Source organism: Delphinapterus leucas, chromosome 9 (assembly GCF_059928025.1).
Source record: "Delphinapterus leucas isolate spDelLeu-1000000601 "Yukka" chromosome 9, BTC_Dleu_Yukka2, whole genome shotgun sequence".
NCBI classification, from domain to species: Eukaryota; Metazoa; Chordata; class Mammalia; order Artiodactyla; family Monodontidae; genus Delphinapterus; species Delphinapterus leucas.
Genome location: NC_143137.1, coordinates 32,871,998 through 32,899,997, shown reverse-complemented (window position 1 = coordinate 32,899,997; position 28,000 = coordinate 32,871,998). Strand labels below are relative to the sequence as shown.

General features: G+C 39.3%; 1 protein-coding gene across 2 annotated transcripts in view; it reads left to right on the top strand.

Annotated features, from left to right (window-relative positions):
- MET (MET proto-oncogene, receptor tyrosine kinase) overlaps window positions 1–27,208 on the top strand; it is a 127,854-nt gene extending 100,646 nt beyond the window's left edge. For both annotated transcript variants that reach the window (XM_022582727.2, XM_089917484.1), the window contains 10 exons: window positions 195–341; window positions 2,409–2,565; window positions 2,763–2,903; window positions 5,939–6,169; window positions 8,092–8,172; window positions 10,850–11,031; window positions 13,984–14,093; window positions 15,303–15,468; window positions 24,739–24,875; window positions 24,981–27,208. In XM_022582727.2, coding sequence (XP_022438435.1) covers window positions 195–341; window positions 2,409–2,565; window positions 2,763–2,903; window positions 5,939–6,169; window positions 8,092–8,172; window positions 10,850–11,031; window positions 13,984–14,093; window positions 15,303–15,468; window positions 24,739–24,875; window positions 24,981–25,191 — 1,563 coding nt within the window. In that variant the 3' untranslated portion in view covers window positions 25,192–27,208. The remainder of the gene's footprint in view (window positions 1–194; window positions 342–2,408; window positions 2,566–2,762; window positions 2,904–5,938; window positions 6,170–8,091; window positions 8,173–10,849; window positions 11,032–13,983; window positions 14,094–15,302; window positions 15,469–24,738; window positions 24,876–24,980) is intronic.
- The last annotated feature ends 792 nt before the right edge of the window (window positions 27,209–28,000 follow it).

Genomic DNA, 28,000 nt, shown 5'->3' with positions numbered 1-28,000 from the left:
CTCAACGGTAGAGGCCACAACAGTGAGAGGCCCGCGTACCGCAAAAAAAAAAAAAAAAAAAAGTGTCAGAAAATCATGTGCCTTGGTAAACAACATGGCCTGTGTTTGCGGTATATTTATATTCCTTCACAATTGTTTGCATTCCTGCAAAACTGTGAGGTGGTAACAAGCTCCTTTTTCTTTTTCTCTTACAGGGAAACGATATTGACCCTGAAGCAGTTAAAGGTGAAGTGTTAAAAGTTGGAAATAAGAGCTGTGAGAATATACAGTCACATTCTGAAGCCGTTTTATGTACGGTCCCCAATGACCTGCTGAAATTGAACAGCGAACTAAATATAGAGGTGGGATTCCTGCTTTCCTCTCATGATGTAAATAAAGATGCCAGCGTAATTATGTCACTTGCAGGCTTGACATAAATCATTAAAGCTCATTTGTCTGTTGCCTTTAGCTCATCATCTCAGCCTTGCTTCTTAGTTGTTATTTTAGAAATAGTGAGGTTTTTGTTGCACTGTCTCCTTCCCAAGCTTCAAAGGGTAGACCTCAAAAGTCCTTGCTGGACACGCTTCTCTCCATCATGCCACGTTCTTGCTGAAATTTTCTGTAATTCTCAGGAGGGATAAGGACACATTCAATAGGGCCCTTTCCCCACCTCTCACCACTCCAAGAGTCCAGAGCCAACAAACTACTGCCCGCTACAGTGATCTCAAATGCAGAGACCCATAAGTAAAAGAATTTGTATGCACTGGATGAAGTAAAATAAGAATTAAACTATTTTACAGTAACTTCTTTCATGTAAACAGCTCAATCAGATAACTGGGAACTGGAGTGAGTGATTTTTTTTTCATTCTTTTTTTTTAACAGCTTTATTGAGATTAATTCACATACCATACAGTTTATACATTTAAAGTATACAGTTCAGTGGTTTTAGGTATATTACATTATTAATTTTTTAAATTACGGTAAAATACATATAAAATTTGCCATTTTAATCATTTTTTAGTGTACAACTCAGTGGCATTAATTACATTCACAGTGTTGTGCAACCGTCACCACTGTCGAATTCCAAAACTTTTTCATCACCCTAAACAGAACCTCTGGAACCATTCAATAGTACTGTCACAATCCCTCCTCTTCCCCAGCCCCTGGTAACCTCTAATCTACTTTCTGTCTTTATGAATTTGCCTACTCTAGACATTTCGTATAAGTGAAATCATATAATATTTGTCCTTTTGTGCCTGGCTTATTCTACTTAGCAAGTTTTCAAGGTTGATCCATGTTGTAGCACGTGTCAGAACTTCATTCCTTTTTAAGGCTGAATAATATTCCACTGTATAGATACACCACATAAGGCTGAATAATATTCCACTGTATAGATATACCACATTTTGTTTATCCAAGAATGTGTGATTTTTAAAGGGTTCCTGAAGTTTTCCAAAAAGTTATGAAATGGGAATGTATGAAAAAATTTAAAAATCAAAGAAGGCTGGGGCTTCCCTGGTGGCCCAGTGGTTGAGAATCTGCCTGCCAATGCAGGGGACATGGGTTCGAGCCCAGGTCTGGGAAGATCCCACATGCCGCGGAGCAACTGGCCCCGTGAGCCACAACTACTGAGCCTGCGCGTCTGGAGCCTGTGCTCCGCAACGAGAGAGGCCGCAACAGTGAGAGGCCCGCGCACCGCGATGAAGAGTAGCCCCCGCTGGCCACAACAAGAGAAAGCCCTCACACAGAAACGAAGACCCAACACAGCCAAAAATACCTAAAATTAATTAATTAATTAATTAATTAAAAAAAAAAAAAAAAAGAAGGCTGAATCATGAGATCAGAGTTTGGAATTAAAAGGACCAGAAATCCTAAAAATCATACCATGTTAGAGGTGGAAGGAACGTCAAAGACTTCTTCTATGTATCAAAACTGAAATAAAAATATTCTGAGACTTTATTATCCCATCATAATAATAATATGATAACTACTTATGGGGAGTCTCCTGTGTCCTCTACCCTACCCTCCAGGACAGAATTAATGTCCTGTTGTCTCTTTTTCTTACTATATGTTCATACTTCTACAGTACATACCACAGCGTACTATAATCATATATTTTTGTGTTTGTCTCCCTTTCATACTTCGGTTCCTCAAGGTCAGAGACTGATTTTTATCTTTTTACCCCCTAATACCTAGTTATAAGTACAAGCAGCTATGCATAATATAAGTACTTAAGTGATTAGTAGCCCCTAATTATTTGAACACTGAAACAGAATTGAGGAGTGTCTTAATACTCTGAAGGCAGTTATGCTACTTCTAGAACGGTAATAACCAGGTAGTATTTTGAGCCCAGGGAGACTGTGATTCAACTGTGTAGTGTATTTTGTATCTATCATGGCTAAATTCTGACTTTTATTTGTCATTTTTAGTGGAAGCAAGCAATTTCTTCAACCGTCCTTGGAAAAGTGATAGTTCAACCAGATCAGAATTTCACAGGACTGATTGTTGGTGTTGTCTCAATATCAATAATACTCTTATTATTACTTGGGCTTTTCCTGTGGCTGAAAAGGAGAAAGCAAATTAAAGGTGCATTTTTTGGTTATTGTTTGTTTTAAAGGAGTTGCCTTAAGAATACATTCGTTACAGTTTAAAATTGTCATAGATTCATGTGTGCGGTCTTATGCAATCCATAAAACCCACGAGTTCTGGTCACTGGGTCAAAGTCTACTGGGATCCATGATAGCCAAGTCTTTAACGAGCTCTTTCTCTCTTTCTGTTTTAAGATCTGGGCAGTGAATTAGTTCGCTATGATGCAAGAGTACACACTCCTCATTTGGATAGGCTTGTAAGTGCCCGAAGTGTAAGCCCAACTACAGAAATGGTTTCAAATGAATCTGTAGACTACCGAGCTACTTTTCCAGAAGGTATACTTCAGTTTATTGTTCAGAGAAATGCCTATACATATACCTCAGTGTGTTGTGTGGCATTGTTGTTTATTTTTGGTTTTGCCTTTATATTTTTATAAAAATATAAAAGAAGTATTCACCTCTTCTTTGGCCAAAGAAGTATTTAATTTGACACAGAGTTACACGGCTCTTATTTTAAAATGAACTCATTTACATGTTGTATGAGATTTTTAGAGTCTTTAAGTTCTGTTCTCACAAAAATGTTCATTTTAAAATCATTTGAGCAAAGATAAGGTGTTTATCATCTGAGTGCAATGCTAAAAAATTGTGAAGCTCTCTTTAACAACCCAGGAAGAGTTAAGATAGGAAACGTATATTTATTGAAATAGAAGTTGGTACAGCTACATTTTTTTACCCGTTGATCCTCAAACATTTAAATTATACTTTTAGCCCTCCTTTGAAGGATTCTCAATGAACTGTTAGTACTCAGCCTTTTACCCACAGCATCCCAGGACTTGAATATATTTTGAGTCTTATCCAATAAAAACCTTCAATTATGCTATTTAAAAGGGAGGGTTAACATCATCTGTTTTGCAAAACATTAGACCTAATAATTGTCAGATTAGCCAGAGCATTTCACATTGTTTTATTTTAAATCTCCTGGTAAAAGCAAAATGTCTGTATTGTATCTGCTCCATTATCTTCAGAAGTTACAGGACGTGAGTCAAGTACAAGCATTTTCCTGGTTGAATATTTACCAGTGGATAAATAAAATGAGTCACAGACAGTTGAGGATACTGCAAAACTTAGAAGTTGCTCATCAAAACAAGTACAAGAGCAATGAGTCACTTAACATTTTAACTTTTTCAACACTTACTGCCTCTTACTTTTTCAAGTTTATGTTAGTTCTATAGAGATGTTCTATAGACACTGTTAATATTGTCTTTTCGCACATGACTCCCTTTACCTTTAAGAATCCAAGCCCTTAACAACATGGACAAATCAAATCCAGTTTATAGTTTTGAAATTTAGATCTGTTTATTATTTTATATTCACATTTAATGGCTCTAATTTGAGATCTTTAAAATTCACAAGTAATTTTTTTAAAGAAGCATATTTAATCTTCCTTCAGCCTCATTACTCACCAGACCTCTGTCATCATTGCTAAGAAACTTGAGTTTCATCCTCTTTCCTACATTGAACCTACTCCTTGGAGATATGGAAAAATAAAATAGGCAAAAGAAAGTTATCCAGAGAGAATAATGAGGAAATGCACAGCCAGCACCTAATAAAGAGGCACCTACAGAGCTTCTCTCACTGTGTGCGGTGGGGACAACATCCTTATCAGTCTTTCATGCAGACCTAGAATTCTCTGTGTGTCAGACCAGAATCACACACTGATGGTTTAAATTGGTTTGTGTGCATGTTTGAACTTAGCCCAAAGGTCAGTACAATTTCTATGCCAGAGGATTTTTTCCTGTGCCTCATCAAGGATTTCCCTTAATCTCTGCACCTCTGAAAATTTAGAACCCTGATCTCTAGGTGCAAAGGTTTGAGAAGTGAAGGCAAAGGAACTGAGTTTAGAGAGGTTCATCTGCATTTCCATCCCCTAGGAAAGGTTTGGAAACCCTGACTCTGGAATTAAAGGAACAGACACCCAGCTAGGCTCCTTCCTTCCCTCACCCATCCAACATCTCAAGCACTCCCCTGATGTTCTACATCCTTCTTTTAAGGTTGCATCTGTCTCATTTCCAGCTAGTGATTACTATAACTACAGGTGGTCCCAAAGCTTTTCTGGAACCACTGTTGAAATTTACTGCTCTGGCCAAATTGATGTATTAACCAAACTTCCAATGTGGCAGATACTAAACATGTTTAAGTGGGCTTAGGAATACTTAAGGTACCATCAACTTTCTTTTTAATGACCCTCTCTTAAGTTCTGATTTTCCTGCTCCTTTGCAAACAAACAATATTTTCTTTTGGTGCTAATGGGGACCCCCTCATAAGCCTCTGCCCTCTCCCTGTGTTATATACTAATACATTTCAATACCCAGCCTAGTTTGTCTTCAAGTCAGTTGCTGCCAGTATAATGCCCTCTCCTTGACATGTATGCATTCCCATTGGAAAGGGCAAAGCAACTGGTGGCTTTTTTGCCTTATCTGGCATTAAGAAATGTATTCTCAGCCCCATAATTCCCTACCCCTGAAATGGAAAAATTTCACCTAGAAAAAGGGAACCTTGCTTGAGGCTCTTACCGTTTTGGTTATAAAGATCAGGAATGCTGATCTGATCCCTTTCCAAGTGTCCTCAAGTAAGCAATGAGAATGGCACACTAACCCAATTCTAATCTGCTTTCTCTAAAGAGTGATAACACTAGATCTGCTGCCATCACCACAGTATGGAGAACTTACCACGAATGTGAAAAACTTTCAGTTCTGAAATTTTAGCCATTGCATATTTCTAGTCGTTTGGGTGTATGGGTGCATATTTATAGAGAGAGAGATAGATATATAATATTTCACTTTACATATTTTTCATTGACCAGGAATCCACATAGGTTTTGAGCAATACTAATTCATTCCATTAATAAACACTAGTCTCTCAAAAGGCATCTTTTTTCATTTTCTTATAGTTGGGTTGGATTTTTGTGGGAGCCAGGCAGTTGCTTACTATTTTTGCTGCTTTGCATTCTTAAGAATATAGTATATTAAAAAACAAATCTCAAGCTTGGCTTTTTGCTGTACATAGAAAGAGAAATGTCTAAGGAAATGAAGAGGGAAAACAAGCCTTCAAAGTTACTGCTTAATATTCTTACAAGAGAATCAATAAATTTTTTTTAAACACACACACGCATACCTGTATCTTTTCCCAATTTTATTAAACCAGTTCCTTTGTAAGGGTTTTTCCTAGCCTCATTCAATGATACAACCATCATTTCTTTAAATTTAAATTTAAACTTTGGTTTTGTTATTAATTCAATTTGCTGCCCCTGTTGCAGTCCCCACTAAGTGAGGTCTCACTATTGTTTCTAATAATTTTGCTTTATCTTGCAGACCAGTTTCCTAACTCATCTCAGAATGGGTCATGCAGACAAGTGCAGTATCCTCTGACAGACCTATCCCCCATCCTAACTAGTGGGGACTCTGATATATCCAGTCCATTACTGCAAAATACTGTCCACATTGACCTCAGTGCTCTAAATCCAGAGCTGGTCCAGGCAGTTCAGCATGTAGTGATTGGGCCAAGCAGCCTGATTGTGCATTTCAATGAAGTCATAGGAAGAGGTAAGTATTTCCACTCAGCTTTTTGTTAAACACGATTTTCCAGTAAGCATTTTATCTTCTGCCTTTGCAGATTAGGAATTAGACAATGGTGAAAGCAACTGACAGAGCAGTGATAACAAGTGCACTTGATTTCTGTTCTGCAGACATACAGCCCTGCAAATCACATCCATGGGGATTTGTCCCTGTGCATGGAGACAACTTGATAATCTCCCAAACGTATTAGAAATAAATCACATTCCTCCCTCACCTTTTTCATAATGACAACTATAATTTCTTGAAACGTGCCTTTTACTTCCTTCTAAAAATCATTCTGTTAAGTTCCAATATTTTTACTCCTATCTCCTTCCAGTCTTTCTCTACCCTGAGCATAGTGACTAACTCTATGAAGTCCTGGTTTATAGCAGTTTGTATACTGCTGGACAGCATCAGGAGACAGGGAATTTATAGCCTTCCCTTGATCTGAAGCAACATACATCATCTCTACAATGCACTCCAATTTCTTTATACAAAGAGGAATGAATATTTGTAATAAGCCAGCCAGAGCAGCAATAACAGCTAGCGTGTACAGTATTTGAGGAAATATTGAGCAGGAAAAGAAACCAACCGGAAGCCAGGAAATGAACTCCACTCTTCCCTTTTTTTCTAAAAAGCTTTTACCTTTAATACTGAATGGCCTCTGATCCCTCTTTATTCAGTGTACGCTGCAAGAGGTAGCAGAGACATCAGCCAGCATGACGCAGAAGAAGCTGATGGGACAACTTGCCTTTTGTGTTCACGAGGCCTTCCCATTTTCCTGTGAAAGCATCAACACATTCCTCTATCACATACTCCAGATTTTAATCCTTAGCATGCTCCCCTTCCCAAATAGCAGCTTCGCTGTTAACAAACGTGTTTCACATCAGAGTAATATATAGTTCTTTTACCAGCCTGTAAATCCTAGTAATTGTACCAGTTTTAGAGTGTGTGGCTCCACTAATTATGTTCTAATTCTACATATTGTAAAATTAGTATTTTATCATGAAAGGTGCTAAAAATGGCAATTATCTCTCTTATAAAGTAATAATCATGAATGATTCTATAAGTATTAACTATTATTTATTTATATGCTTTCCCCAGTAGAACGTGAGCCCTCAAGAGCATTTATTTAGTCATCTTTGCATTACAAGAGAGTAGACTAATGCCCAACACTCACATGCTAGGCACTCAGGGGGTCTTGGCCAGCTAGACAACTTAATGACTTACACAGCTATCAGACATTTGGCACCTCTGGGGAAAATTACTGCCACTGGACGAAAGGCTACCATTGGGAAAGTGATGTGGCTAAAACCAGAGAACTAGATGAAATGACTCAGAGTGAATTTGCTTCATTTGGGCGATTGCCTTTCAATTTCTGCCAACCTGGATTACAAACTAACTGGTGACTAAAGGGGGAAATCCTTATTCTGTAATGCTAATCTTATTTCTAATGGTGACATTTTTATTTCATTTCAGTTTATTGGAATATAGGGAGCTTATTTTATTGTATTTCTTTATGTGGGTAAAACTTCATTTTTCATATTTAAAAGATGTTATTTGATCCTTAAAACTAATGTTTCTTTTATGAGGCAGATGTTACTCCTGTTTTCAGTGGTTCCACTGTGGTTGAATATTTTATTATGTTAACCTTTAATAACAGTTACATCACCTAAATATTTACCATGTATTAAATAATCATATTGCTTGTATCTTTGGGTGAAATTAATTACGTATACATATTTCACAAACACACACAAATAGTGGTATTGTTAATCAAAAGCACAAGAAACAATGCACTTTTTTTCCATGTAGGAAAAAAAGAGAAATGAAGATCATGAAGAGCTTAATAAATAATATTGCACAATTAAAAGTAATGTGGCACTAACTAAGTTCCCTCTTTCACGTAGGACATTTCGGGTGTGTATATCATGGGACTTTGTTGGACAACGATGATAAGAAAATTCACTGTGCTGTGAAATCCTTGAATAGTAAGTTATATTTTATTTAACAGTGGAGTACACTTTTGTGGTTTGCAAACTAATAAATAGTTCATAATAAAACGTTGATTTACACTTTCCCTTGTGGAAAAATCAGCAACTGCTGGAATTATGGATCTAATCCTGAAAATTCGTTTGATCTAAATTCTTATTGATGGGACTTCCCTGGTGGCGCAGTGGTTAAGAATCTGCCTGCCAATGCAGGGGACACGGGTTCAAGCCCTGGTCCGGGAAGATCCCACATGCCGCGGAGCAACTAAGCCTGTGTGCCACAACTACTGAGACTGTGCTCTAGAGCCTGCAGCCACAACTACTGAAGCCCGCGCACCTAGAGCCCGTGCTCCGCAACAAGAGAAGCCACCGCAATGAGAAGCCCGCGCACCGCAATGAAGAGCAGTCCCCACTGGCCACAACTAGAGAAAGCCCGCATGCAGCAACGAAGACCCAATGCAGCCAAAAATTTAAAATATATATATATATATAAATAAATTTATTTTTAAAAATTCTTATTGAAATGTTTCCTCAGAAATTATCCCTCAGAGCCCTCATAAGTAAGAATGAAGGAGAAATGAGGTTCTTGGATGAGCCTAAGTATCATTTAAATATGTTTGGCTTATAATATTTGTTTTACAAGTGATATTTATGGAAACTATGGGAAGCATGTTGGCACATACAGTAATAATGACTCATTTTACCCAGAGACATTACTATAATTATTTTTTAACCATGACTTCCATCAAAAAGATAAAAAATGAAATAAGAAAACAGGAAAAAAATATGCCAGCAGAAAATTGAAAAATTGTAAATGTGGTAATATCTCGTTTATCCACATTTTTGGTGAATGAGGTATTCCACATAAATGTACTTCCTTAACAAGTGATACTTACCCTCTTTTAGTGCTAGACATATATTTTTTAATATTATCTGCTATTGAGAAAATCTTTTTAAAATGGAATGCATACTCTTTTTAACAAGCAGGGAATGCTGGAGTTACTCAGTTTTCCTGGGTCTCTCCCATGTATGCATGTTATTAAACTTTGCTTAAAAAAAAAGAGAAAAGAAACATGGAATGCTTCCAAACATAAACTAAGACTTTATTAAAGACCCAGAGCCATAATTATGGCATAAATTACTGTCTTGTACAACCCAATATACTCCTCATACTAGAGCTTTCCTGGCTCCACCTTTGCTGACAGGTCTCACATGTCAGGTCAGTGTGCTTGCCTTTTCTACCCCCATTTCTAAATTTCTGCTCATAGTTTGAGGCAGCCTGAAAAAATGTTAACAAGATATATTACAGATTTATATTGGAATTAATAAGCTTTCAATGCACACGTGAAAGGTTTTCTTACAAGATACATTATTGCCAGAAATATTTCAGCTTTTTTAAACATAAATCTCCATGCTGAGCAGTGTTCTGTATGGTTCATTTTTTTGAAAGGCTAACCACAAGGTAATTAGAGGGACAGTTTATATGAAATCTAACTACAAACTGTGATGGATTAAGTATAACTGTCAATAAGTTTGCCTCACTAAAGAGTACCCCTGCCAGTTGTACTCAGAACAGTCCTAATGCGAACAAATCTTTCTCTGTCCCTGGTGTGTGCTGATCTCTGTTTGGTCCAGATGGACTTCCAGGTCTTGGAATGCCTTGCATTTGTAGAAGAATATCATCACTGACACTGATACTAATCAGATTAATAAATTAAAGGTTGTTAACTCTTTATTAGTGCTGACTATTGTCAGGCCCTCGGGATCTCTATCTGGAAATGATTAGAAACTATTATAACAAAATAGTCTACTTAGATACCATAGACAACGTTTGGTCTTCAAATCCTCCTACTCCAGGGATTGGAAAACTATGGCCTGCTGCCTGTTTTCATAAATAAAGTTTATTGAGACTCAGCCACTATTGTCTGTGGCTGCTTTTGCGCTGAATGGCAAGAGTTGAGTATTTGCAACAGAGACCATAAGGCTTACAAAGCCAAAAATATTTACTATCTGGCCCTTTACAGACAAGTTTGCCAACCCCTGCCCTAGACAATCACTACAGAAATGGACTGGCCTGCTTCCGTCTCCTTTTTCTGTAAGAGACAAACTATGGTTCTGCATGAAACAAACAGATTGCTAGACTCTTACAAAAACAGGTACAGGTGGTGACGTAAAGGTTTAGCACAGGGACTTCCCTGGTGGTGCAGTGGTTAAGAATCCACCTGCCAATGCAGGGGACACAGGTTCGAGCCCTGGTCCAGGAAGATCCCACATGCTGTGGAGCAACTAAGCCCGTGCACCACAACTACTGAGCCCACATGCCACAACTACTGAAGCCCGCACACCTAGAGCCCATTCTCCGCAACAAGCAAAGTCATTGCAATGAGAAGGCTGTGCACCGCAATGAAGAGCAGCCCCTCCTCGCCAAAACTAGAGAAAGCCCGTGCGCATCAATGAAGACCCAACGCAGCCAAAAATAAAATTAAAAAACAAAAAAAAGTGCAGCACAGGTGACATCATTCACTCAGAAGTATTGTAAAGAAACACTCTGATGATAAGGCATCAGGGCAAGATGTAGCCCAATGGTTTTACATTCCATTGCTCTCCCTCTCTGAACTTGACAAAGTAATCGTTGTCCCTGTAATGAGGTTAATGTCTCCACTGCTGGCTTTCTCAGGAATCACTGACATAGGAGAAGTTTCCCAATTTCTGACCGAGGGAATCATCATGAAAGATTTTAGTCATCCCAATGTTCTCTCGCTCTTGGGAATCTGCCTTCGAAGTGAGGGGTCTCCACTGGTGGTCCTACCATACATGAAACATGGGGATCTTCGAAATTTCATTAGAAATGAGACTCACGTAAGTATATTACCAAACTTACTAATTCATGAACTAGCTGTAAGCCAACGAGTCTTCCAAAATGTGCCTGTTTTGAACCTTTTTAAAAGCTTTTAGCCAAAGAAGCACATATAAAATGTTTGCACCATTCAAATGGACAGAGGCCAATTCAATTCGCTGGTTCCTCAAAATCTTCTATCCTAGTAGGAAGATAGTGATACTTAGAAGGGTCTCCTGGGGGCATTGATTCTTACCTGCACTGCAACATCCTTGCTGTACCATCTGCTGGATAGGTACTCATCTTTGAGTACCCACTATATGCCAGAAAAAGTACCACACAGGAGACGTAGAGCCAGAATGAGCCTCAGCTTTCAAGGATTTTTAACCTTAGAAGGAAGAAATACATCGAAAATTAATTATAAATGGGCCTCTTACTATTTTTCAAACTTGCCACCCACTCTTCTACCTCAGGACCTTTGCACTTGCTATTCTCTCTGCCTGGGCTACTCTTCCCCAAAATATCCACATATCTCAGTCATCAACTTCAGCTTTTTGCTGTAATGTCATCTTCAAAATGAAGCCTCCCTGACCTGTCTGAAGTTGCAGCTGACCACCACACCCTCATGCCTTCTTTCTTGCTCCTCTCCTCTGCTTTGTTTTTCTTCATCACACTTACCCTCATATCATACACTAGGCCTGAGTTATCCAATACTGTGGCCACAAGCCACACGTGAATGTGGCTAGTCCAAACTGAGATGTGCTGTAAGTATAGAATACATCCCAGGTTTTGAATATTTAGTATAAAAAAAGAAAGTAAAATATCTCATCAATAATTGTTTATACTGATTACATGTTGAAATGATATTTGGGATGTGCTGGGTTGAAAGCTATATTGTGAAAATTAATTTTGCTTGTTTCTTTTTAATTTTTAATGTGACTATTAGAAAAATTTTAATTACATATGTGGCTTGTATTATATTTCTATTGAACAGTGCTCTACTAGGCAATAAATAAATAATATATGTATATACACACACACACACACACACACACACATCCCATTAGAATTCAAGCACATGAGGATAGCTAATTTTGTGTATTTTGTTCACTGCTGTAGCAGTAACACCTAAAATAGTGTTTGGCACATAGACTCTTAGGAGATATTTGTTGAATGAATGAGCTCAGGGTTACAAAAGAGGTTCTTAGATGCTTGCAAATGAGGGTTTTCTAAGTGACATTTATGCTGGTTCCTAAAGGCTGAGCAAACAATGGCCAGACCAGGACCAGGGAGGGAAGAAGGAGTCTCCAGAACTGAAGTCACAGATGGCCCCTGGCTGCTTCTTGGCTCCTGTGATCAGGCCTCTTTGGGAGTTATGGAGTAGCTTTACTCTTGATCAACAGCTTCATAAACATGAGGTCAGGTTCTCGGAGGAAATAAGCTCTAGGACAGTAAAGAAATATTTTGCATTCAGTCAAAAGAATAAAATATTCCCTGGCAGTGAATTTTTGCAAATAAGATGAATTTACCTTACAAAGCACAGAGCTTTGGCCTTACCATACCCACTTTTCCACTCTAACTCTTGCCATTACCCTGATGAGTTCATCTGGTTGGATATGCCATCTTCTCTAGGTATTATTCCCCCAGGGTTAAAGCATGATAGAGATTTCGTATTATACAGTATCATGGCCTTTTATAGTCCAAGGAGTCTATACTTACTACAACCACTAACAGATATGTCTTAGAGAAGCCTAAAACACAGGAAATGGCCTCTCCACATGCTGTATGCATCAAGGAGGGCTGTAGCCCTCCTTTCAGAGTCCCCACTGTCTGCCTCTTAAGTTCACAAACTCCACAGTGGCTGCTGAAGAAGAGATATCCTGTTCCTGATGGCCAGGCACCAGTAGGGCTATCAGCCACAGTGACATCTATGTGATTTCAGATACAGTTCTCATAGGTACTAAAGGCATTACTCTGTCCATCCAATTTTGTGTGTTGAGCTTATGGAGAATGAGATTTCCTGTTCTCTGTGTGGGTCCAGGCCACTGGTGCTTCAGTACCAGTAGGAGGGCTTCTGATGTGATTGATTTCACTACAGTGTGGGCTTTGGAGTCTAACAGATTTAGGTTAAAACCCTAACTCCACAACTTAGCATCTGAGTGGTTTAGGGTGGTTTATTTTTCTGGGAACGTCCTGTATTAACCGTGTATTTCTGATGCTCTGACTTGTAGGGACATTCTGACCCTGGAGAGACTGCCCCTCCCAGGACTAGCAAATTCCCAGAGGTATTAAACAACTCACCTTCAAAGAGCATGCCTTTCATCACCAAACCAACCACTCCAGAGCCCATACCCCAGCCACCTCCTTTAAAGTGCTCTCACACTCTGGGACATTATCCACCTGCCCCAATCACTTCAAGACCAGGTACCAGACTACTAGGGACAGTCCCTATACCCCAGAGCCCACTGAAATTATTCAAACCAGCCAATTCTAAGCCTGCTTCACCCATTCCTTCCCACAGAAACCACAGTACAGACTCTTGCTTGTGTTTTCCCCTTGCTCCCTCTGCCTCCTTAACCAACCCTGGTGCTTCCCTGAGTGGCCTTGTATGACATGGCATGCCTCCTCCTCTTGGGAGTTGTGAGTAACAGCCTTTTCGATGGCAATTTCCCATCTGCTGGCCTTACCACACCTAAATAATAATAAAACCTACATTTTAAGACACCTCCAGTTCCCCATCTGGAAAATGGAGCCCATATCACAGACGTGAGTGTATAAGGATTAGCCAGAGTTTATAAAAACATCTAGCATGGTACTTTGCAAATAACAGATACTTAATAAATTATTGCTGTTATCAACAGGGCACAAGTTATTATTTGAAACAAGGTCATTCTTATAAACATTTCATAATTCTGAGATCCTAGCTAGAACAGTAAATGCTTAGTTTATGCGTTTCCAATTCTCTTTGATTACAGAACCCCACTGTGAAAGATCTTATTGGCTTTGGTCTTCAAGTAGCCAAAGGCATGAAATATCTTGCAAGCAAAAAGTTTGTCCACAGAGACTTGGCTGCAAGAAACTGTATGTAAGTAGAAGAATCTCTGTGCCTGCAGTCCAAATTAAGTGACAAGGAGGAATCTGTTTTCCACTGTTCAAGGCTAGAGAGGATGTTTTCTCTTCTCATGCAAAAGTCCGTTAGTTCCGTTACAGTTTTAAATCGATATGTAAGCACTGGGGATGTAGGCGGGGCTTTCAGGCTTTATCAAACAGAATTTAAAAGGAATTCTCCAGAGGGGGTCTTAAACAGCTGTTGTGTGCTCTTGCTTTTCTTTTTCCTTCCCACCCATAGCCCCCAGTGTTGTGGTTTCACACTGCATTAGTTTTTGGGAGGGAGAATTTGATCTTCAGCATTTTACAGTGAAAAGGAGAGGGCTGGTAACACAAATACCAACATATTGTAACTTCCCAAGAGTGGATTTGAAGTCAGCCTGCAGAAACCCTACCAAAAATGGTATTTGGGAATGAATATACAAAGAACTTTATTTGTGTCTGTCTGCCTGGGCTGTATAATACAACAGTCAACAGTTTGTAGTTGATCTGTGCTTTCCCTTACATGGCACTGATTCATGGCTCATGGTACGTGTGAATGAAAGAACTGTGCTATTAATTTCCCACCTTGGTTTTGGTCAATGTAACAACATAAAAGCCAGCTTAAACAAAAGATACATAGCCTCAGATAGAAGAAATTGATTTTTGTTGAACCTTGCTGTTTTCCTAGATGCTTTACTATGTATCGTTTTTCTCTATTACCTCACTGGCGGAACATAAGAGTTGTACGTACTAGCCTAGCCCACTGAAAATGAAAAAGGAAAATAACAGTCCCCTCTCATATCTCCCCCATAAAACTAAGTATTGCTAATAAGCTGGCAAGTGGAAATTAGTGATTGCTTTGGGTAGTCAGTTGGCATACTCGATTTAGCAACCAAGGAAAGCTGGGAGGGTAGCCAATTTTACTACTTCTCCAGATCTACATGAAAGCAAAAAAGGTTTTCTTATGCCACAGCATTTATAATCTCTTTCCTTGGTCTGTTGAATTTAAAATGTAAATGTCAAGCATTTTTATTCAAGAATTCCATTGTAATTTAGTGTTAGTCAAAACAGGCCAGATGAAGCCCTCCCTTCAGAAGTTATGGATTTCAAATACTGAAGTCCCTTATTCTAATCTTTAGAGATTCAGCATCACTGTAAATTATTCTATTTCAGCCACCAGTAATAATTTTTGTTCTTTCTGTAGGCTGGATGAAAAATTTACTGTCAAAGTTGCTGATTTTGGCCTTGCCAGAGACGTGTATGATAAGGAATACTATAGCGTACACAACAAAACAGGTGCAAAACTGCCGGTGAAGTGGATGGCTTTAGAGAGCCTGCAAACTCAGAAATTTACCACCAAGTCAGATGTGGTAACGTATTGATCACCCCAACCTCCTCTTTTACTTTCATGCCTAACTTTTTTAGTAGTTTTATGGGAACTTAATTTTTTATTAATTAATTAATTAATTTCTATTTTTGGCTGCGTTGGGTCTTCGTTGTTGCACACAGGCTTTCTCTAGTTGCTGTGAGCAGGCGCCGCTCTTCGGTGTGGTGCATGGGCCTCTCATTGCGGTGGCTTCTCTTGTTGCGGAGCATGGGCTCTAGGCATGCGGACTTCAGTAGTTGTGGCATGTGGGCTCAGTAGTTGTGGCGCACAGGCTTAGTTGCTCCGCGGCATGTGGGATCTTCCCGGGCCAGGGCTCGAACATGTGTCCCCTGCATTGGCAGGGGGATTCTTAACCACCGCACCACCAGGGAAGTCCCAGGAAGTTAATTAAAAAAAAAAAAAAAAAAGATACCTTCAGCACCACTAATTTCAGTTTTCTTCAGAAGTAAAAACGGGCTTGACTGTCTAACAGGTACCCATAGTATGTTTCCATAAATTCATTCATTTATTCGGAAACATTTGTCCAGAAGAATAGCACGTTAAGTCCTTGGGAAGCCCAGAGCTGAACCAGGTATGAACCCTGTCCTCCAGGAGCTTTTGCTCAGCAGGAATGGGACGGCATGTCCGTCACTAACTCACACAAAGTAGAATGGGATTAGTCCAGCCACTCATAGCTCAAGGGCAGAAGAAGCTGTAACTGAGGCACATCTAGCAGTGTGGGCCTAGCTAGAAAAGTGCCCTCCTTTATCTGCAATGGTCTTCCTCCTGTCACAGAACAAGCTTCTAAAGGCGTGCACCTGAGCTATGAGGGTAGGCAAGACCATGGGCAGACTCACCTGGGCAGCCAAATCTACCACACTGCCCTTTCACCTGGTGGAGGAGGTGGTGCTTGAAATGGGCCTTAAAGGAGGATGGAATGATGGACAATGAAATTAAAAATGCCAATCCAGGTGAGGCAAAGGGGCAGGAAAGTATACAAATCTGTAAAGTTCTAAGGAAACAGTAAGCAGCAGTGATTCAGCAAAAATAGAAGGCACAAAGGGAACTTATGAGAATAAATTGAGAAAAATATTTTCATAGTAGGTCATAGAGATCCTTGGAAAGCAAACTAGGGAGTCTGGAATTTATTCTCTGGCCATGTGGAAACATTATAGTGAATCAGATTACACTACAGCCTTTCTTCATTCTGTAAGATGTTTTGAGAGGAGTAGATGCAGGAAGACAAAGTGAGAGGTAGAATTTGAAGTAATATAGAAATTGTAAGAACAGAAAAGAGTTGGAAGGAAAGGCATCCAGAGGTAGAATCAACAATATTTAGCAAGAAATTGATGAAAGTCAAAGCTGAGCAAAGTTATATACTGGTGCAATTACAAGTATGTGAAACAGAGGAGCAAAAGCCGGTTTAGGAGGAAAAATACCAATTGAACCTTGAACATATTGAGTTTGACTTGGGAGTAGGACATACAGGCGAAGTGTCTGTCAGGCAGTTGGAAATGTGGATCTGCAGCTTGTACAAACTCTTTAGTTGTCTTAGTCAACTAGGGCTGCCATAACAAAGTATTACAGACTGGGTGGCTTAAACAATGGACATTTATTTTTCGCAGTTCTAGAGGGTAAAAGTGGGAAATCAGGGTGCGAGTGTGGTCAGCTTCCGGTGAGGAAAACACATGGCCACCTTTTCACTGTGCCTCATGCTAGGGAGAGAGCAAGAGTAAGCTCTCTGGTGTTTGTTCTGGTAAGGGCACTAACCCCATCCTCATGACCTCATCTAAACCTAATTATCTCCCAAAGGCTCCACCTCCAAATACCATCACAATGGGAGTTGGAGTTTTAACATATGAATTTGGAAAGGGGGGACACAGTTCAGTCCATAGCAGAGGACAAGGCTGGAAATAGGCTTTTGAAAGTCCAAATACAATTATTCAGAGGAACCTACATACATGAAGTAAGGGAGAAAAGGAGAGAGGTGGGAGACTCAGAGGAAGAGAAAGTTTCAAGAAGTAATGGGATATGGTCAGCAGAGTCCACTGCTACTCAGTGCACAAGAAAGGTCTTGGAAGCTGAATGACCTAAGTGATTTGGTCTAGAGTGTGCTGAGGAGCCTGGGTGGTGGATGGAATATGCTATTTGCCTTTAATAAGTCAAGAGGACTATGATATGTGGAGTTAGAAAAATGTTAATGTCTCAGTCCTTGAGGATAACAACTGAAAACAGGACAAGTGTTAACTGGTGACATCAGCAAACAAGATTGGGAGAAAATAACGTTAATGGAGGACATAGATTTCAAAAGAGAAAGGGTTGGCAGCTCTTAAGGTATAACAGGGGACCGGGATCTGAGTGCAGTGTTAGGAGGCGGGAACTCATCTGCCTCCTCCCTGTGAGTCAGCAAGAAAGAGAGGTGTGGCCTCTATTGGTAAGAGTTTCAAAGGCGTTGTGGTCTTTAAGTGAAAGCAGAGTTTCAGTTCCTGAGGAAGTGGGGGAGTCATTAGAGAATAAGTTGAGGGTGACTGGGAGTCTTTTCAATGAGCAGGTGTATCACAGGACAGGGTGGAGGAATGGGACTTCAGGGTGGATAAGATTGGTAAGAGGATGTGATAGCCCATGCTAGAGCTTAATGCCTGGGATTCTGATCCTAAAAGACTCTGAAAAAGATGAAAAAAGCAGGTGCTAGAGAGGTAGGCTTGAGGACACATTAATGATGGTGGCAAGTGAAGGCATAAGGTAGGGAGAATTAACTCATCCTCAAAGAACATACATTTCATCCAGACTTGACTACTGGTAAGAGCCAGAACCAGCTCTTACAACTCAATACGAAGACAAAATAACCCATTTTTTAAAAATAGGCAAAAGATTACATAGATATTTACAACGGAGATGTATGAAGAGCTAGCTAATAAGCACATGAAAACATATGCCCACACAAAGACTTGCACATGAATGCTCACAGTAGTGTTATTCATAATGTCCAAAAACCAGGAGCGATTTTAATGTCCATCAACTGGCGAATGGGTATATAAAACATGGTATATCTATACAACAGAATAATACTGTTCAGTAACATAGAGGAACCACTGATGCATGCTACATCATGGATAAACCTCAGAAACATTGTATCAAGTGAAAGAAGGCAGACCCAAAATATTACACGTTGAATGATTCCATTTATGTGAAATTTCTAGAAAGAGGCAAAAGATTGAGACAGAAAACAGATCAGCGGTTGCCTGGGGCTGAAGGTGGGAGCGAAGATTGACTACCAGCAGGCATGAGGGAAGTTTCTGGGGTGTTGTAATTGATCTAAAACTGAATTGTGATGATAGCTGCACAACTATATATAATTTACTAAACATCCTCGACTGTACACTTACAATTGGCAAATTTTATGATATATAAATCATACCTCAGCAAAGTTATTAAAACAAAAGAAGCCTGATGAAATTTTGGATGCTCAAGGCAAGAGTTGGGATTCTGAGCTTTTTGACAACCCTGTACACACACTACTATCTCCACAAAAATACATGCACACTGCAGGGAGGTTTAGCACTTCTTATAAAACAGCTGTCACTCAGATACTTGACTAGAAATTTACACAGGCTTCTATAGATACGAAGTGCTATGTCTTTCTCCCTCTTATTGAAAGACACTATGCTGTACTACATAAAGGGTGAACCTGAGTAATCCATACAGTGCTGCTTTGGAAAATGGTTATTGATTGCATGGATAAATTTGCATAAAGTTTCATTTCCAGGACAGCACAATCTTTTGAATGTTGACATGGAACATTTCCAAAAGCATGCAATAAACCATATGTATGTTGAGACCTACAAGCAAAAACTTGCCTGTTTGTAGAAAGGCCTACTGTCTTGCAAATGCCCAGATGGAGTTCAGCTAAAGTCTGAATACTCTTGAAGCCCTTTCCGACAAAATTGGAGTGTCTCTATATGTGCAGTTATTCATACCCAGTATTATACAGTGTCTCACACTTAGTACAAATGCTTCCATTAAAGTCAATACTGACTTCTCAGTTGTTCAACCAACTGGCTTTTTCATCCTGCTTCACCATTCTGCAGTGTTTAATATCGTCAACTACTCCTCCCTTCTTGAAATTTCCTCCTTCTTTGGTTTCGGGGGACACTGTACCATCTTGTTTTCCTCCTGCTTTTAGGCTGTGTTTTCTTTACCTTGACAGCTTCTCTTTCTTCTCTCACAGCCTTACACACAACTCTCCCCCAGGATTTTGGTCCCCAGGTGTCAGCCTCTCTCAACGATTTCAACCATTCCCATCAAGGGTCCCCTCTGAATCTCTCTTCCAAGATATTTTCATTAGCAACACAAATTTACCACGTTCAAAGTCAAATTCTTTCCTGCCAACTGTCAGAGCCTCACTTCTTTATTTCTATTAATGGTATCACCATTGTGCAACATACCAATTCTTCACCCTTTTTATTGTGCAGCTCTTTAAGTTTTAAAGATTGCATACAGTTGTATATTCACCACCACAACAACCAGGATATGAAACAGTTTCATCATCCCTCTTTGTATTCAACCCCCTGCCCTAATGCTAAGACCTGGAAACCACCGGTCTGTTTTCTGTCTCTATAGTTTTAACTTTTCTGGAATGTCATATAAATGGAATCATACAGTAAATATGAGTCTGTCTCCTTCACGTACCATAATGCGTTTGAGAGGTATCAGTAGAATCAATGTATCAGTAGTTATTCCTTTTTTTATTGTGGCAAAAACATAAAATTGACCATCTTAACCATTTTTAAGGTACAGTACAGTAGTGTTAACTATATGCATATTGCTGTGCAACTGATCTCTAGAACTTCATCTTGCAAAACTGAAACTCTGTATCCACTGAACAACTCCACATTTCCCCCTCCCCCCAGCCTCTCTGGCAACCACCATTCTACTTTCTGTTTCTAATAGTTTGACTACTTTAGATACCTCATTATAAGTGAAATCATACAGTATTTGTATTTTTGTAACTGGTTTATTTCACTTAGTATAGCGTCCTCAAGTTTCATCCGTGTTGTAGCATATGACAGGATTTCCTTTTTTAAGGCTAGATAATACTCCATTGTATATATATACCACATTTTCTTCATCCATTTATCTGTCAATGGACATTTAGATTGCTTCTGTCTCTTGGCTACTATGAATAATGTTGCTGTGAACATGGGTGTGCAAATATCTTTTCTAGATACTGATTTAATTTCCTCTGAATATACATACCCAGGAGTAGGCTTGCTGGATCATATGGTAATTTTATTTTTAATTTTTTGAATACTCTTTTCCATAGCAGAATAATTCACTCCTTTTTATTCCTAAGTAGTATTCCATTGTGCAGACGTCCCACATTGTGTTTATCCATTCACTGCTTGAAGGACATTTGAGTTCTTTCCTGTTTTAGGCAATTGCTTATACATAATTATAACTGCTGTAACATTTGCTTAAAGGTTTTTGTGTGAACATAATTTTTATTCCTTTTGAGTAGATATCTAGAAGTAAGATTACTGGGTTGTAAGTTAAGTGTATGTTTAACTTTTTGAGAAGCTGCCAACTGTTCCACAGTGCCAGTATCATTTTATATCCCTAACAATAATATATAAGAGTTCTAGTTGTTCAGCATCCTCACCAGCATTTACCGTTTTCAGTTTGTGGGATTTTAGCCATTCTAATAGATTGTAGTGGCGTCTAATTTTCTTTTTAATCTGTATTTCCCAAATAACTAATGATGTTAAACATCTCTTCATGTGCTTATTTGCCATCCTTATTCCACCTTTTGTGAAACGTCTACTCAAGTCTTTTCCCCATATTTTAAGTTTCAGAATTTATTTTCTGGTTTTTTTTTTTTTAAGATAATATATTTAATCAAACCTTAATTTTTATTTTTTATTTATTTATTTTTTGCGATACGCGGGCCTCTCACTGCTGTGGCCTCTCCCGCCGCGGAGCACAGGCTCCGGATGCGCAGGCCCAGCGGGCATGGCCCACGGGCCCAGCCGCTCCACAGCACGTGGGATCCTCCCGGACAGGGGCACAAACCCGTGTCCCCTGCATCGGCAGGTGGACTCTCAACCACTGCACCACCAGGGAAGCCCTTTCTGGTGTTTTTTAAATTGGGTTGTTTGTTATTTTACTGTTGAGTTGAGAGTTCTTTATATATTCTGGATACAGGTACATGTTATCAGATATGTGTTTTTACCAATATATTTTTCTAGTCTTTGGCTTGCCTTTTCATTTTTTTAATGGTATCTTTCAAAGAGCAGAAGTTTTAAATTTTATTGAAAATGTTATCAATTTACCAGTTGTTAAATTTTATCAATTTATCCATTTTTTTAATCAGTTGTGCTTTTTTATAAATTGTGTTGTATCTCAATTTACCTACTCTCGAATGCTCAAATTTGGCTGTGTCTGTTCCTTGATTGCCTCGGCAGTGTGCCTTTCTATCACTTTTTATAGCTTATAACAATCTCTCACCTCTAATAACTGCTTTGAGCATCACCTTTGATAAAGTGAGGCAGAGATTCTTCAGGTGAGCTCACTGCTGGTGCTCAGATATTCAGAAAGACTTGACCATTCACACAATAAGCAAGAATGGCAGCACTCTCCTGTCTTGAAGCTTAAACTGACTTGTTTCCATCATTCTTTTTTTTTCCTCTTTTTCAATTAATTTTTATTGGAGTATAGTTGCTTTACAATGTTGTGTCCATCTTTCTCAACGCACAGGTATTGTACACCACCCCCTCCCTTTGTCTCTCTCTCCCCTTCCCTCTCCTGGCCCCCATCAGCCTCTCTCTTCTTGGTCAGCATCATTCTCCTCCCTCACTGCCCCTCCCCCCACGAGCCTGGCGGTCCAAGCCGTTATGGGGAGTTTGGAATGCAGACTGTTCATGGAAACTGCCTCCCTCTCACCTCTTCTGTCCCATGATTCCTGCAACATTCCTCTGATACCCAGTTATTGTCCAAGCCCTATCATTCCTTATAAACTTATCCAACTCTTTCCCCTTTTTTGCAAATTTGCCTCCAGGGGTCCTATAGCTTAGGCTGTTGGTTAGGGAAACCTGACCACACACCAGTTATCAGCCTCTCAGAACTTTGGTTTCTTCATCCTTAAAACATCTACAAAACTGATTACATTACAGGGTTGTTGATAAAGATTAAATAAGACAATCTTTTTTTTAAAGGGCATGACACCCACCCATGCCAGGCTCATTCGATACTCTTTCCCACCACTCTAATTCAGGAGTTCAGTCTCATAAGGTTCTGTGTTGCCAGTAAACAGTAGCAGCCCTCACCTACTCCTGTTCAGAAACCTCCTAACTGGTCTCCATGTTGTGGATGGGCTTCCCCTATTTGTCTAAAGCAGAGTGTTTACAGATGCAATCTCCTGGAGCTCGACCCCAGTCACATCTCATCTATTTCAGTTTAACCCACGTTCAACATTCAAAAACATGGTCCCCTTTCAACCTTATCTATCCGTCTTCCCTTCATCTACTCCACACATCAAGGGTGACCTGTTGTCCTTATGGTTCCAAAAAACACACAAGTACTCTTACCCCTGGGCCCACTCCCTCCATCCAGAACACTCTTTCTGCCCTTACAATACACGTATCTATTTAACATATTCTCCCTGTTCCTCAAGACCCGCTATACTGTCACTTTCTTCCTAAAGCCTTTCTCAGTACCCCACTATTATCCCTTTGCCTTTTCACAACATTTGTACCTCTTTTCTATAATTGCTCTGTATCACAGTTATTAGATATTATTGTTCTATGTGACAGTTAACTGCATAATACTCTTAACCCTGTTAAATCAGCCTTGGGGCCTATCCAGTAATTTGAACAGTGACCTACTTGTACATCATCAAGGGTCAGTAGATACTTGTTAAGTTGATTTAAATTCTAATGCAAATTCTGGAACTTGAAGGTTAACACAATGAAGTTGTCAGAAGTGACTCATAAGATATTTAGTCATTGAAAACTTTGACTTTGAAGGGCAAAGTTATCTAGTGTCCACCTGGGAAGGAGTTTGTTTTCTCTATTTGGATCAAGGAAGTCAGTGACCTTAAAGGGTTCTCACACTCGGGCAAAGGGAAAAAGTCATTAATGGAGATTTGTATCGGCAACCACAGTGTCTACCTGGTTTCTTTCTTTCAGAAACACAAGCTTTATTCTCCTTCTTGCTGAGTATTACGAGCTACACTTGCTTCTCAATGTTATGTTTTCCTGCTCTGCATGTCTGATCTGTATTCTCTTTGCCCTCCTAGCTTCTTTTTTCTCAGTGCCTCATTCCTGCCGCCATGTGCTTCTTGGTCTGTGAGTGTCCTGGAAGTGTTGCTAGGGGAGAACTGATTTCCTTGGTCCTCAGTGACCCACACATGCTGACTTACTCTCATTGTGTCATTCTCACCTTGGCACACGTCCAGGGCGAGATAATATGTATGACCTGATCTATTCCAAGGAGAGTGCTCTAAATCAAGAAATTGCCTACTTAGTGAAGTTTAGTAGACCAAGCAAGACCCAAGAGTCAAGAACTCTTAAATGTTCATCCCTGTGTGAATTCAGATTTATTGGGGAATTTTTAGCAAATCAGTCAACCTCTCTGTGGCCTTGTGATCATCCTGTAAAGTACTGTTACAGCTGTTTTATATTAATTTCCTCCTTTAACATTTTCAAAATATATTTTATTGAAATTCATTTTCAGTTGAGAGCCTTGATGCCTAACAGTTTTATTACTTCTGATTTTTAATATGGATTTTTACTTTTACTGACATAGACCTTCTCTTTTAGCATTAACTTTTAGATATGGTTACATTTCTTAAGGAGTATTTACATTCATTTGGGAATCCCACACATTTAAATTTTGGAAGCCTTGTCTTTTCTTTTTTACTAATAATCTAAAATTGTAGTGAAGCTATTATAAAAAAGAAGGATAGAAACGTTTTAATGCTTTGACCCTGTAAGAGAGAACTTGGAAAATGCACTCTACAAACTACTGATGAAATGTTAATCATCATGTGGACTTTGAAAACTTTACATTTACTTGTAATCTAAACTTTATCCAATTCTGGTTTAAACAAATCATAATTATGTAGCTTACTGATTGCCTTTAAGGAAGATTTTGCCCAAAACATCAATAGTATTGAATACACTAAACCAAGATTAGTTATGAAGACCTGCTGATCACCTTTCATATTTGTGTGGTCACCCTTCCCTCACCTGGATTCTCCCTTCCCTTGTTTGACCAGTGGTCCTTTGGCGTGCTCCTCTGGGAACTGATGACAAGAGGAGCACCACCTTATCCTGATGTCAACACCTTTGATATAACAGTATATTTGTTGCAAGGCAGAAGGCTCCTACAACCTGAATACTGCCCAGATCCCTTGTAAGTAAGAATTCCAACAGGATCTTCTGTAGCTCTTATGTTCTTTACTTTTACAGAAATACTTGCCTTCAGAGTCCTTACAGCATTGTTTCCTTTCTGAAACAGGTATGAAGTGATGCTGAAATGCTGGCACCCTAAAGCTGAACTGCGCCCATCCTTTTCTGAACTGGTCTCCAGGATATCAGCGATATTCTCTACTTTCATTGGGGAGCACTATGTCCATGTGAACGCTACATACGTGAATGTCAAATGTGTCGCTCCATATCCTTCTCTGTTGTCATCACAAGATAATGTTGATGGCGAGGGGGATACATGATGGATGGAGGCACCTGTACCACCAGCCCCCTTCTGAGAAGCATTACTGAACTGTCCAAACAACAGTCCACACTTTGTCCAATATTTTTTTCACTGCCTGGCCACTGAAAGGCCACCAGGTATTATTTGCTTTTGCCAAAATTGCACTATTATAGGACCTTATATTGTTATTTAAAATGACTGGATTCTACGGAATTTCTCATCTGACAAAGCATCAGAGCCAGAAGCTTGGTCCCACAGGCCAGTGACCAACAGCAATCCTGCAACTGTGATGATGCTCCTGTCACATTCAGGCCAAAACCTGAATGCTGGTTAAAAATCAGGATCCCACCTTATTTCATATGGGGAACTGAAACAATGCATTTTGAGGGCTTCTTGATCACAGAAAATTCAAAAGAAGTGGTAATGTCCAGGACAGACATGGCAGCCCTGGGACCAGGCCACTCATTTAGAATTAAAGCGTTTCAAATAACTTTTATGTGTTGTATGAACAACACATTTTTTTATTACTGGTGTTGTCATTTGCCCATTAGGTAAACATTCCCTTTTAAATTTTTGTCTACACATTCCTTTTATTGGAGAACTATCCATAGACAGCACGGTCAACATTTCAAAACAGCAGGACATGAAATGTGTTTATAAATTAGTAGGAATATTTACATATGTACATAGACAACGTTAAGGTTTTCATAAAATAGCTTAGTCACAGTGAAATATTTGTCATTTAAAAATCAACTGTTTGAGAATGATGCCTTTCTGATCTGGATGTGGACATTTAGAAGTTTTGTCTGTTTTTTGTTTTTTTTTTAATGATGACTCTGAAAATGAAACAAGTAATTTGTGATGATAAATGTTTTTAAAGGTAACTCAGCATGTTTTTAAAGCAAAATACATCTGACTAAAACTTTATTGGTTCCAATCATGGCTCATAAGTAGAGCCGAGAAAGAATCGATGGACTGGGAATATTAGCCTCTTTCTCAGGTGGCAGCCTTCCACCCCACAAACAATTGGAGACGATAAAATCAGGAGGAGTCCAGTTTTGCATTAGGACATGTTTTGTGTTAAGCAAAACATATTTTAGGGGGGAAAAAAAAAAGGCAATTGAAAGTTCTGGCCATTTCACCTGGATGAACAGTTACTCTGGTCAGGACTTTTGTGATGTTTTGTTCTGTGGGATTTTGTGCTTACTACTGTATAATGCATGTGGCACAGTATACTCTAACTGGTTTTGTCGATGTAAACGTTTAAAGTATTATATTTTTATAAAAAGGTTTATTTTTAATGATGTAAAAAAACTTTTGTTAGGCCACAAAAATACTGCACTGTGAACATTTCAGAAAAGGTATGTTGGACTTGGATTAATAACAGCATGTTTTTAAATGGCTGTAAATAGTGATAAGGAAATGTACTGACTGCCAGTACACCCCACCCTCATTACATCATCAGGACTTGAAGCCAAGGGTTAACACAGCAAGCTATAAAGAGGGTGTGTTATGCTAAAACCCAATAGTAGCGTTGGGCTCTTGTTGCGAGAGAGAGTGATTACAACCAAAAGCTCTTTGACAATGGTGGAACTTATCAGAAGACACAAGGAATTGTACTGCAGTGATACTTCAATTCAAATATTACTGTTTCAGAAGTGTAAAGAGTAATACTGATTCACAGAATATTGTAAATGATGGATGAGGAAGAAAAAATCCACTCTGCAGAAAGAAAGAACTGTCTCCACCGATGTCAAGAGAATGAATACATCGAGAATAGCGCTTATGTAATCAACCCATCAACAAGACTGCACACCTGTATATATGCTTGAGAAAGCTACAATGTGAAAATCATGTTTGCTATTTATAAACGTGTCCTTAGGTTAATGTGTCTGGACAGATTGTGGGAGTTAAGTGATTCTTCGAAGAATTAGATACTTGTCACTGCCTATACCTGCAGTTGAGCTGAATGGTACTTTGTATGTTAATAGTTGTTGTTCTGATAAATCGTACAATTAAAGTGATGTATCATCTTGTATACTGAGTTGGTTTTTGCTAGTCATGCCTGATTACCTACTCCATTTACGTAATGACAGAGGAAGCCTAAGATTGATTTCACCTGACTATACCAACTCATCCATTTATGAGAGTGTTAGTCAAGTTAATGCATAGACATCTAAAAGAATTTGCATCCTTGATTCTCAGGAAGTCTGTCTCTCTAAGGGTGGTTTCCCCTGCGCTGCTGAATTACCTAACATTTCCCTGACAACCTTTCAACTGCTAGAGCACCTGGCCCCTACTTCAGCTTGATCCTCTTCTCCAGCAAGGTTCATCCTTGGACCAGAAGACATGACAATGGAGCTGCAACCCCACAGTTGGCACAGAGATAGCTCGTTGGGTGTTGGAGGAGAGAGACCTTCTTACCCCCTTAAAACTACTCTCTTCATCTACACAGGTTCCCACTCTTCAGGTGCCCCCAGGGACTAGAGCAACTACCTTCAGGTTATATCCATGAATATTCTTGTAATGGTAAAGGGGTTCAAAGGTGAAATTTCAGTCATCTAAGCTTTGGGGCAGTCTGAAATTTTTTTTAAAAAAAAGGTCTGAGTTCAAACTAGTGCCTACAAAGTAGGCACTACTTTGTGGGGGCTGATTCTTTAGTGAAAGAGAATTTAACGCCTGTACCCAGTCAAACTCCCTCCCCTCCAAGAGATGCATTTCCATAGGAAGTTCAATCAGACCCCATGCCCAGAAGGACAAGAACTTGTCATCTTTATATCCCAAGTGTCTGTCACTTTTTTAGCATGTCGTCAAACAGTGCTCTACTG